This window comes from Dendrobium catenatum, unplaced genomic scaffold, assembly GCF_001605985.2.
Source record: "Dendrobium catenatum unplaced genomic scaffold, ASM160598v2 fragScaff_scaffold_91, whole genome shotgun sequence".
Taxonomy (NCBI): Eukaryota; Viridiplantae; Streptophyta; class Magnoliopsida; order Asparagales; family Orchidaceae; genus Dendrobium; species Dendrobium catenatum.
In genome coordinates, this window is record NW_021318553.1 from 64,008 (window position 1) to 77,046 (window position 13,039).

Here is a 13,039-nt window from a genome sequence, read left to right on the forward strand (position 1 = left end):
GATCCATCCTGAAAACTGCTTCTGCATCAAATTGCCTAGAATCGCTGGTTCAACCGGTGAACTGGTGAATCGGTCCCAATTCCTTTGAACCGACCCATTCAATTGCCTAATTAATTAAATGATTAAATAAAGTAAATTATTATATTAAGGATTAAATATTAAATAATATTCGCAATTTAACAAGTTAATTTAAATTTAAATACTTAATTTTTAAATAAACATGAAATTTTATCATAATTATTTGCCCCAAAACACCAATGAAGCATCTTTACATGTCTCCAACACTTCATGTGTGTTTGTAACACATACAAAATCAAAAAGCTATATAAACAATAATAAGAGAAAGCTCCCAAATGATGCGAGACTAAATAAACGAGTTGATGTTATAAAGCTTACAACATATCTAGTATAAAATTTTAAACATGTTTTTAATTAATTCTTTATAATGTGAATAATATTTATTTTGTAGTTAATAAGAATAATTTATTTATTTATACACTATAAAAATAATTTTTATCTATTTATTAATGAAACATAAATAATTTTTAGATGTAAATTTATAAAATAAATTTGGAATATAAACTATAGATGTAAAGATATAATATAAAATTAATAATAATTTATGAATGCATATATACATTAAATTTATATTAAATGTGAATTAAATATAAAAATTAAATATATTTAAATTTAAGATTATAGAAATTATTATTTATGTATATTTTTAATCATAAATTTATATTAATGTTTGATTATTATGCTATTATTATTTTATTTAAATAAAATTTAAATATTAAATGATTCAATCTGATGGAATCATTGAATCTGATCATTTTTTTCTTTTCAGAAAAATTAAAGAAAAACGCCCTAACTTAACATATCGAATACATGACTCAAATCCAATTTCTGTAGTTGATCGCCAAACACTCAGGAAAGAGCCTAGAAGAGCTGCTTATATCAGGTCACATCTTCACGGCAGCCATCCTTCCGAAAATTACGTAAGAGGACAAAATTCCCGCTCCCGCTCTTTCTCAAAACCCTAGCCAATCTCAATTCCAACTCCTCTGCTGCAGCTTCCCTTTCTTTCCCGATCGTTCGTTCCATTCCATTCCCGAGACCAATGGATGAATCCGGGCAATATCAAGCGGCGACGAATCGGCCAAGGCGATCGGTTCAATCAAAGCTCTCATTCTGCGTCAGTTCTCAAGGCTGCGGACCAAGAACTGTTGCAACGCCACAACCGGATGCAGTGGCGGACGATGGAGGAAGCAATTCAGAAGGGAGACAGAAGAAGGGTAAGAGAAAGAGGAACGAGAAGTTGAAATCACAGGACGGAGTTCCCGAAGAGGTAACTTTATCTATCACCTGGTGCGATTTTTTAGCTAATGGTTTTATGGGAAGTTAGGGACGTCTTTTGTACAATGAATCTCAACTTACATAGGTAAAACTCGATCCTAAACTGTTTCACTGTTGTATAAAACATTGATAGGCCAGCTCCACTATTAAATAATATTGTTTTATTAAATGAGATTGATTTATTCAGTAAATGCTGTAATATATTAGATTGATTGTTATACTTTTGCTTTCCTTAGTTATGTTTATTTTAGCTTACCTTAGGCTGGTAATATTTTTTCATTTAACGGATCCTAATGTCTTGGCTTAAATCATGAGTCAATTGATCTTTGTTGTGACTATATATTACGTAGTGTTCTCATCAAATTTTACTTTGATTTGAACCGTTATTATTCCAATTTGTTATTTATTGAACTTGACATTAGAGCACCTTTTTTGGTGCCTAAACTTTCTTTCTTCTTCTTGCTAATTCCATGACTAATGAGGATCAAACATCATCACAAAAATCTCTCGCCAACCGCCCCAGCACTAGTGGTGTCAACTTTGGTATGGATCCATCAAACCCATGCTACATCTATCATTTTGATTAACCCAGACATATGCTCATCCACACCAAATTAACCTTCTTGGGGTAGAGCCATGATCCATGCTGTCATGACCAAGAACAAAATCATATACATCAATAAAGCTATTTCAACCACTGTTAGAAGTTGAAGAATCTGTTAAATATGCACTTTGGAATCAATGCAATTGGATGATCTTATCATGGCTAACTTACTCAGCAGAACTAGACTTCTCCAAAAATGTAATTCATGCCATAATAGCAAAACTAGATTGAAAATCTTCGAAGTTCAATTCTTACAAAATAATGCACCAGCCATCTATTGAGTCCATGAGTTCTTAGCTTCACTCAAGCAAGGTATGATGACTATTTCACCGTGTTTTATCAAGATTGAAAGTCTTTGAAATGAGTCAGAGACGGATCAAGCCCTTTCCGCCTGCAATCAACTAAAAGCTCACCATGATTAGAGGGAAGACAATTAACAAATTCAATTTCACATGGTGCTCAATAACAACTATAATGTTGTTCTCACCAATGCCCATATGATTATGATTACACCATTACCCAATATGTGTCATGCCTGCTCTTTAGCCATTCAAGAAGAAATGCAGCAACAAATGATATTAGTATTAATCAAGAAATTTTTTCATCGCTGCAATAGGGAATGGTCGAACAAATTGTTGCTTAAATAATTTCAAGGATGGGTACTACAATCATTGTAATAGATTTGTTCATACAAATGAAAACTTTTGAACATTGAAATTTCATTATAATCTTTGTGGCAAAAAGGTCATGCATAAAAATGCAAATGTAAAATTGGGATATGAGTCCTTAGCAATGCAAGAATGCAATGCAATTGACAAATTCAAGCACAACAACATGTCCCTTGAGGAAGCGAGTGAAAATTTCTCTCTATTGCTAATGTTGTGGAGTTTTCATAGTCCACACAAGAAGGATATTTGTGTGAAACCAGTATGCTCATAGTTTAAAACTATGCAATATATTGTGCACCTTCATGTTTGCCCCAAAGAAAAGTGCATGCAAAGTTCCTTGAGGCTAGTGCCTTACATAGGGGAAAAAAGGCCTATGCTGCAAACCACTAAGGCGTGCTTTGAGATGTTTTAAAAGAGGCATACATCTCTACTTTTAATTTTTGTGATAGAAAAAAAGAAAATAGCACCCTAAATGGCCCAAGTGATTTTATTATTTAAAGCAAAAGCTTTTCTTTTCACTCTACTAAATATTATAAACTAAACCCTAATTTATAAGAAAAAACCAAAGAACAAGAAAAGTCATAATTACATGAGAAAGATCCCAATATTATCTTTTGCGATGGTGGAATGAAGAATAATAGTAGAAGTTAACAAGAAATTAATAGAAAATGTTAGTATAAAATTCTATGTAATATAAATTATAAAATATTTTAAATAATAATATTATTGGATTTATTGATAGTGGAAGAGTAAGTTAATTGAGATTGAAGATGATTTGGAAGATTGAGAGAATATTAATACATGTAAGGTTGAAGGAGACAAGAAAAACAATCAACTACAATAATGATTTTAATAAATACCTTCTAAATTATGGGAGCAGGGGTAACTTTTAAATTCAAAGTCGTAAGTCATAGTTAATTTGTTTCAAGAACAACAAAAATTATAATTACATGAGAAAGATCCCAATATTGACTTTTTGGTGGTGAAAGGAACAAGAACAACATAAGTTAACATGAAAATAATTGAAAGGGTTATTATAAAATTATATGTAATATAAATTGTTAATATAATTATTATTTTAATTTATATCTTAATTAATATTTTATTGGATTTTATTAATAAGATAAAAAAAGTGAATGAGATTGAAGATAATGAAAATAGTTTGGGAGGATATTGATAACAGTGAGTCTGAGGGAGACAAGAAAGCAATCAACTATGATGACGATTCTAATGAAATCCCTCAAAATGATGTGAAATGGAGCGACTTTTGAATTTAGGATCTCAAGTTATAATTAATTTATTTTAGGATATGTTTATTTATTTATTTATTTTTAAATTCTTGTTTATATTTGTTTAACTTAACCTTCTTGCTTATTGTCTTATTATTGAGTGCTTGTATGACTTTTTTTTTATGATGTTATATTATGATTTAAAACTATTATTTTTAAATGCTATATTTTCATATTTTAATTCATTTAATATTTTTATTTTGGCTCTTACGCCTCAAAATGTCTCAAGGTTTACACCTTACTCGCAAAAATAAAATATTTTTTTATACTTGATTTCACATTAAATTCCTTGAAAACTTGACGTATTTAGTAGGAATTTAATTTCCCTGTTCCACGAAAGATATCTTTATGACTCAAAGAAATTATGTGCCGGACATCTTACTAGATTATGCTCCTATGATTGCATGCTTGAACAAGTTTCCACCAGAACAAATTTGTAACTAACATATGAATTATCGTTGAATGAAACAAGTATAGAAGACTGATTGGAAGATTAATCTATTTCAAGTCCATATATTATCTGTTCTGTTTGTACCTTAAACCAGTTCATGCATGAGCCCATGGGCCCTGAAAAACTCATCAGGATGCAGCCATATGCATCCTCAAATATATCAGGGTTCTCTTAGACAAAGTTTATCATTTTCTTCTGCCAACAATCTTCCTTTAAAAGCCTTCTGTGACTCAGATTGGGTAGGTTGCCCTGCGACAAGGAGATATGCCACAAGATGTTGGATTTTGCTATGGAACTCTCTTATCTTAGAAAACCCAAGAACCAATTTTTTTTTTAGATCATATGAGAAGTTGAATATCGAGCTTTGACAAATACATATTTGGAGGTAACTTGGTTGTCACATTTTACGAGACTATACAGGTACTTTGTGACAATCGTACATCAATACATCATTATACATCGTTTATAATTTCATTTTTCATAAACATGTATAACATATTTAGATAGACTATCATATTGTTTGTAAGAAGTGACAACTTGGCTTGATTTGCCCTTCTTATATACCCGCACACCTTCTATTAGTAGACATTCACAAAAGCATTGGGGAAGGACTAATTTATTGCACTAAATGATACGTTGGGACGTCATGATATTCACTATGAAGTTGAAAGACGATTGTTGTATTAAATAAATTTATTTCCTTACTAAATGCTATAATATATTAGATTGATGCTGTATTTATGTTATTCAAAGTTATATATATTAGCTTCCTCTTTTGATATTAATATTTCCTGCAGTTAATGGATCATGATGTCTTGTCTTAGATGGTGGGCTAATTGATCCTTATTAGGCTATATATTATATAATATTCTTATAAAATCACACAACAAATTATTGACTTTGATTCCAGTTGTTATTTCTCTGACATGTTTTTTCCTTACATCCAAAAAATAATAATTTGATGTTTTGGTTATGTAACTCTGAGACGTTCATGATGGTTCACCGGATTAGTGCGAGTCTTCCAAACAAATTTTTTAATTTGTTTCACCTACATTATTTTGCTGTTGATGGCTATTTTAGAATTAGTTACTTGCAATTTCTTATTCTATTAGTGTTTCAACAGCAGGAGAGCATTTCACTGTTCTCGGACTTCTAATTTGTGGATTTGCCATTTGTCATCTAATTGGATCAATGACTATCAATCAAGATTTTACTTCTGCAAGCTAATGGTCAATCTTAATTATAACTGGCCTTCAATTTCACAAGTGATCATGTTTGTTAAGGGAGCACATGCTATCATATACTTCCTTTTTTTGAAGTAATTGAATTGGTTAATGTTACTTGAGAATGAGCAATTGATATTGGTCCGATGTATGCTTGAATTTTCTCTTTTCTTTCTTCATGAAAGTATTGATATATAATACTGCCCTTTCCCAATTTTATTCTACATGCACAGGCTGAATCTCGAAACTTTGTCTTAGTTTGCAGATAATGGCAAAGAGGCACAAGAGTTGAGTGTCCACAGGAGAAAAAGTTAGTAAGTTGATATAGAATCCCTGTTCTTGGCAAAATAATATGTTTTTAAGATCCACACTCAATGACATTTTTTCCACAGAGTTGCATGTTCTTTCATGATGAAGCAGTAATCACCATCAGTTGGTTTTTGGTTCCAAGAGATCTAAATTCGGCCATTTCCTTAAGCGTTGTTGGCCTGGACACGCTAAGTGATGGTGATTCTGTCTAATTCATTTATAAAAGAACTTAAAATAAGCATTTTATTTGCTTTTTTAATTTTAACAAAATAGAAGGAATCTAAGCAAGTAGTATTATTCTATTTGGAACTGTATACTACACCCCAAATAAAAAAAATCCCGATCTTTACACTTTGATTTAGAGGTTCCTTTTTTTATATTTAGCAAACTAGCATTCAACACCAACATTTTGATGAAAGGTTTATCTGTTCAGGTATGCTTTCTCATCCCACAAACCTGCTACTCAGCACCACCCATTCGCATATTTTGTAGTTTGATACTTTAGAGAGTTGATACATTATTGATTTTAAGTGGTGGTTAAACAAAACGATACGCACATATATCATATATACTGTGCTCTATTAGTCTTGGGCTATGGGGTTCCTCCTTATTAATTTTATCATACAATGCTTATCTTTCCACCTAGCTAATGATCTGATAGAATATGTGATATGCTTTAAGAAATTGATTCCCTATTAGGTTCTCTAAGATTTTTGGAAGTACCGGTCTTGCATTTAAGATTTAAATGCATTGTTTATACCCAAAAGTATTTTAGCGGCATTGCAGTATTTAGTAAGAATTGTGCTATCATTACTTATGCCATGCATCATCTATAGTGAGAAGGTTTAACATATATGTTATTGTTGACAAAATTTTTGTGTCTACTTGAATTGGCCCCAATTGGGTTTGATTGAACTTGAACACGTTCAACTCAATTGAGCTTGCGAACCCAATTTGACTCAAATCGGCTTTGATTCGAGTTTAATTTCATCAAATTAGCTCGATTGAATGAAAAGTGAACTTAATTTGACTAAATAAATCCAAATTAGGCTTAATTGGGCTTCATTTCGCTTCCAAATCAATTATTTGCGATCAACAACTACGAAGCCCCCAATTTTCAAACTTGTGCTGCTGCCCTCATGTCAAATCTAGGGATTTCTATGCATGTAGCAGAGATTGAGCGGCAGATAATCATTTTGAGCTGCTGCCTTCGTTCAGAAAGGACACAGAATGAGATCGAGAGGAGGGCTATTATATTTGAGTTCCTTCATTTTCCTGCTCCCTATGTGCATTTTCTTCTAGGCTGAGTGGAGAACCTCTCATTTCTACTCATGTGTGTGTCCGAAGGAGTGAGCAAGAGGAGTGGAAAGAGCGGTTGAGAGTAGTCTTCTGCATGAGGCTAGAAGAGACGAACGAGCCTCTTGTTCGTGCTTACTTGGTGGCGGATCGAGCTTGAGAGAGCAGCCTCTTTGTGTGGTCCCGGGTTTGGTTCTTCTAGATAGGGACGAGCCACCTTCGTGCTGCATCCAACTAGTGTGGAACTCTTATTGCGTCACTTTCTTGTGCATCTCAAGCGACTAGAGGAGATAGCGGGAAAGAGAGCTGAGAATCCTTTCTCCTTGTGTATACTTAGTGGCTTAAAGCTTCTCATTCATGACCTGGAAGGCAGATTGAGCGGCTAAAAGGCTTCTACTCGTGTGTTCCTATGTGCAATCAGAGACTGAAGCCAAGAATCTTTTGTTGTTGTTACTATTCTTTAAAAAAAAAGAGAGTACAAGGCTACTTCTTTCTTCCTCTCAAACAAAAAGAGGGGGAATAAGAGGACAATGAAGGCATTTTGTGTGGGGGAGACATTTGGAGCGAATTGAAAAGTGAGCTCGTTCTTCATCCTTCAATTATCTCGCCTTTTTCAATTTGAGAGCATGCTGGCTAGCATCATAACTTGTTTCAGTGAGGTAAAATATCAAAACTTAGGAAAATCTAGGTCTATCGGCCTTATGGATGTGTGTATGATGTTTCCAAACCCCCTATGTCCCTAGAAACCCTGCATTTTATTTTTTTAAACCCAAAAAAATTCCTACATCCCACTGTCCTCTTGAGAAAGTTGTGGAAATCCGTTTCCACAATTGACTCTCATGTGAGAGCCAAAAGAGAGAGGCGATGAAGTGCTCGGTCATTGGACTCATGTCCAATGTCCCTATATTGCATATGACACATTCATATTGGAACCTAGCCGTCTCCTATAACCAAACCATATGCTAAACATCGTCGTTTGACTCTAAATTAAATGATGATGTGTAGGTTTCCAGCATTGTTAGTTGCTAGTTGCATTCATTCCTATTCCAATGCTCATGTCACGACAAAATTGACATATAATGTAGGAAGTCATCCAAATTTGCTAAGATGCTATTCGTTTGAGGTTTGCAAGTGTGTAAATATGCTCATTTAATTTCAAGTGTTTGTTAAACTAATATGAAATATCCTATGGACCCTTAGAAGTCCGTAGACTATACTCCATCTCATTTTAAAATTATTTAAGCTTATTTATATAATATTCTAAATTATATGGAGCACATGAGAGGGTTCTTAATGTATGCGTTTTTCTTTCAAAGCATAGAGCATGACAAAAATGATTTTCAAGCATAGGAATTTGCATATATTGAAGTTTATGAACTTTTCATGAATTTTGTAAATGCTTGAAGGTGAATTGAATCCATTTAGAAAGTTCCAAATTATTGTGAGACTCCTCATTGACATCCTATTGTCTATGTTATTAGTCCCACAAAGGGCATGGTTGATTAAGTTCGTCTCCAACACTTTGCAAAGTTGAAAAGAAAGATTTGAATGCTCTAAATTGCTGGAATTCCTAAAATGCAAATCACATTCGCACACTCCTAAATTTGCTTAAATCATGCAAAAATTGATCTTTAAAATTTGTTTGAAAGCATCTAAATGAACCTCTCCTATTCAAATGAGCCCAAAACACTCAAATAAAATTAGGAGCTATCTTTCACATGCTCATTTACCTCATGCATGATACTTTGGAGCATCCAAAGGCTCCAAAAATTTTTATGACATGAACCTTAGCATCCTTTAGGAGCACCACACCCTCAAGGATATCCTAGCTGAATTCTAATTTGAGTTGAACCAAATTCAACTGGAGTTAACATACCCAATTTTTTCTCGATGATTAATCTCTTCATTGACTAATTAATTACTTTGTAGAATGCTCTGTTTTTTTTTTATAATGTGATGCTTTCTTTTAGCCTTCTTTTTAATGAACACTAGTACTAAAAGTCTACACAACACCATGTTTCTGTGCTTTTTATCGAAATGTAGTTGTAAGAATGTTTGGTTGATGCCTTTTGTTAGGCGGTAGAAACTTGAAGAATAAGCAGTCTGGAGGTGAGACACCTGTGAAGAATAGAACACCAACTAAATTTGGGCGCCCTGAGACAAGTTCAAAGAGAAGGATGTCAAACGGAAAATCTGATAATGTTAAGGATTCTAATGCTGAAAGTCAGCCCTTTTGTGATCTCTGGTCTGAGGCAAAGAAAGCCGCTGAGGTATTTCTGAACTTCCACTTTTTCAGAGCATGCATCTTGGATGCTGCGGAAAAGAGTGTTTATTTACATTTCTGGGTTTCATATGCCATTCAATGATACTATAGGATAAATTTATATATTTAGTGCTTTGCTTTTACAAGCATATTGAAAACTCAGGCATGATAGAAATCTTTCATTGAAATGCTAAGCTTTGTATGACCTGCCAAACTGTTTTCCTTGTGTATAGCAAATAACTCCGCTTGTATTGAAATGCAGCAGGGCCCATATGTAATATTGTCTGCATTCTTTTTTCCATCACGATCTGTGTTGCCAAAAATGGAAGCTAAAATGATGCTGGTTCTCTATGTTGCATTCAAAGTGAAACCGTTGAGAGGTTGCTGTATTTTATAGAGCCATTCCAGTGCATGCATTTCTAGTATGGGCTGTCACTATGGGATTCATAGAGAATAATGTGCTTGTGGGACAGAAGCTTGTAATTTCTGCCTGAATTAAAAATATATATATTTAAATGAACATGTGCTTTGTGATTGTCTTGTAACTTAGGATCAACCAAACAAAGCCTTAGATGAACATAAATTAAATTCAAAATAATTACTCTCGTTGACGTTATTTAGTGATACAATGTTCATTTTGATTTTGGAAATACACTTTACCAGTAATAAACCATTTTCATGATAGCATGAATAAAGAACTATTTCGATATCTGTTCAAGGCTATTTAGTCTCCAATGCATCATTTCAAGTGGTTGCAAGTTGCACGATGAAATAATTCATATCTTTTTGAGTTTATCTGTTGGCTCTAACATCTTTCACAATCTTGGGGATAGCCAAAGAAATCATTGTTCAATTCATTGGTTGCTTGTTGCTTGTATGTACTATTAATTTCTTCCTATTAGTGGTGCTGTGCAACTGTCTTCGATTGACGAAGTAATTTCTCAGGTTGTAGAAACAGCTGCTAAAGTGTTTTCAGATATAACATAACTCAGTTTTTGAAAGTGCTCAGATGACACTAGAAAGTGCTCTGATACCACTTGAAAGTTCGTTAGGGATGTTAGGCCCTATGAACTGACCCAAAGCTAATTAAGAGAGGTGAATTGAAAAAAAAAAAATCTTTCAATCAAAACACAAATCAAAACCAATATCACCACAAAGAAAACAAAATGCGGAAGTAATAAAGGAAAGAACACACCAGATTTATAGTGGTTTGGTCAAACCTTGACCTACGTCCACTCCTTGGAGGCACCTTCCAAGTATTGCACTAAACTAAGTGTCTCTCCTTTAACCCCCACAGCTAGGCGGAGAAGCCCTTACAAAATTTGCGCTAAACAAATGTCATTATAAGATTGGATTCAAATATTATTTAAGTATAAATGATAAAAAGTTTTAATTATTTTAAAATGATTTACTATATGATGTTCATAATCCTTCATATGAAAAGAACAATAATTAATGCTTTTAAAAGTTGATAGATTCACACCAGTCATATTCATATATATTCAGAGGTTACTCATCAATCATTTATCATAATTTCTTTTATCCATAATCATTTTGTTAAGATTCCCTAGATAAGAGGAACTTAGTGAACTTTAATGACCCCTAATAGCATAGTTACTCTAGGCATATTAACTCTATTATCCAATCAAATCAACGAGAGGGTATAATTGACATTCACATCAGTCATACATTAACATACATATTTTATATATTATGTCATTAGCAACTGCTATAATAATTATTTTATAAGCAACATGATCAAATCTTATTTTATACAAAAAGATTCCAATATTAGCATGAGCAAGATTTATGTCACATAAATCAAGACAATGTACATGTAAAATGAGTTATGCCAACATATGGTCCATTTTAAGATAGAAATTTTTTTCCAACAATTATCATGGTAACCATTATACTAGACAACACATGACATAACAACATGATCATACAACTATTCATGTGCAAAGCAAAATTGAACATGACATGTATGAGTTATAATCTATTAAATGTTTAAGTAACCCATTAGAAACATCAAAGATAATGCCTCTAACGGAAAGCCTTATATTTGTTTGCTAATAAATAAAAATTAACTACCTCAAAATGTGCTATGGAAGTCCAATGCTTTATTGATATTGAAAGAGACAATGTTAACATAGACCAACACGAAAGCCTTAAATAATAAATATTTTAAATTAATAATATATACCTATATGTATGCATTTATTTAAAAAATTTAAACACTTATGTCAAATTATGTAGAAATAGGGAAATCTTTTTAATCACAAGTTCCTCTTTAGTTTCATGATTTCTACTTAAGTAAATTATAAATCAACATTTAAATTAGATTTGATTAACTTTCTAATAAAATAATAAAAAATGAAAAAGATTGGGATTTGATAAAAAAATGAAGATACAATAGGTGAGGAAGAAGTCCAAAAGTTGTAATGATGAAGGTGAATTACAACATTTTCAATTTGAGAGAGAAAAATTACAATAGAAGAAGTCAATGGAGGTGAAGAAATGATTGATTTATTTTACTATATCTTGTTGTCTAGGTTAGAATTAAAGAGGGGAAATGGTTGTTGTCTACTTGCCATGGGATACAAAGGAAGGTTTCCTAGGTTGCGGCGTTACAATGAAACTAGTAGTGGAATGTAGAGAGAGTGAGAGAATAAGAAATCATTGAGTTACTTATATGTGTGTCAACAAGCCAGCATACATAATGATTAATTGGCAGCTAGAGGCCATGGGGGATGGTTGCAGAGAGGATAGGTTGCTAGCCAAACAGAGAGAGTTAGATAAGGAGCCCCACATAAGGTTTTTAAGTGCTCCAAGCTGACTTGCTCAACAGGGGGAGAGGTGCAATGAGTGCATGTCACATAACGAGAGGTTGCTCTCATGAGCAACATTGGGAACATGGGTATGAGGAAATATCCAACCCTTGAGCTTGAAAGGTTGATGAGTATCACAATGAGTTAGAGAAAGGATGAATGCTTGATGGTGAGTAGGGAGGCACCAAGTCATTGAGAAGGTTTGATGGGTGTCTTAAATTTGAGATGAGCCTGGTGGGAGAGATTGACTATTCATGTAGTTTGTATGTCCTCTTGTCCAGTAGCATGTTGCCATATGAAAATAGTAGGGGTGTAAATAAATGACCCGACCACGAGCCAGACTTGAAAAAAATTCGGATTTAAGTTGAACCGTTTAATCTGGGTTTAAGTTGAACTGTTTATTAAACAGGTCGGATTCAGGTTGTGTTTTCCAACATGTTTATTAAACGAGTCGGTTTAGGTGATAGTATTTGCATGTGGGGAAGAGCTAATTACAATTAGGGGTGATTTGGAGTAAAGGCTAGTAGGTGGAGGTGGTATGTAAGATTTTTGAGTAGGTATTTGGGCTTTTGCATCTTGGGGATGGCAAGTAAATGAATTGATTTTAATGAAAATAAGATAGCGAGAGATGGATTTTTATTTTTTTCCTTTTTCATAAGATCAGGTAAAGGATTGTAGGAGTCAGCTCATCATGTGGAGGGATAAGGAGAAACTACACATGCAACACTCTCTCCTTTGAGTTAAACCAA

The 13,039-nt window shown here is 33.3% G+C and overlaps 1 protein-coding gene across 4 annotated transcripts in view; it reads left to right on the plus strand.

Annotated features, from left to right (window-relative positions):
• The first annotated feature begins 995 nt into the window (after window positions 1-995).
• LOC110096047 overlaps window positions 996-13,039 on the plus strand; it is a 73,083-nt gene continuing 61,039 nt past the window's right edge. Inside the window, exons 1-3 of one of the 4 annotated variants that reach the window (XM_020821809.2) lie at window positions 996-1,348; window positions 5,850-5,901; window positions 9,273-9,466. In XM_020821809.2, coding sequence (XP_020677468.1) covers window positions 1,121-1,348; window positions 5,850-5,901; window positions 9,273-9,466 — 474 coding nt within the window. In that variant the 5' untranslated portion in view covers window positions 996-1,120. Of the gene's footprint in view, window positions 1,349-5,849; window positions 5,906-9,272; window positions 9,467-13,039 lie in introns of all 4 variants that reach the window. The other 3 variants (XM_020821814.2, XM_020821811.2, XM_020821812.2) reach the window with 3 other exon arrangements.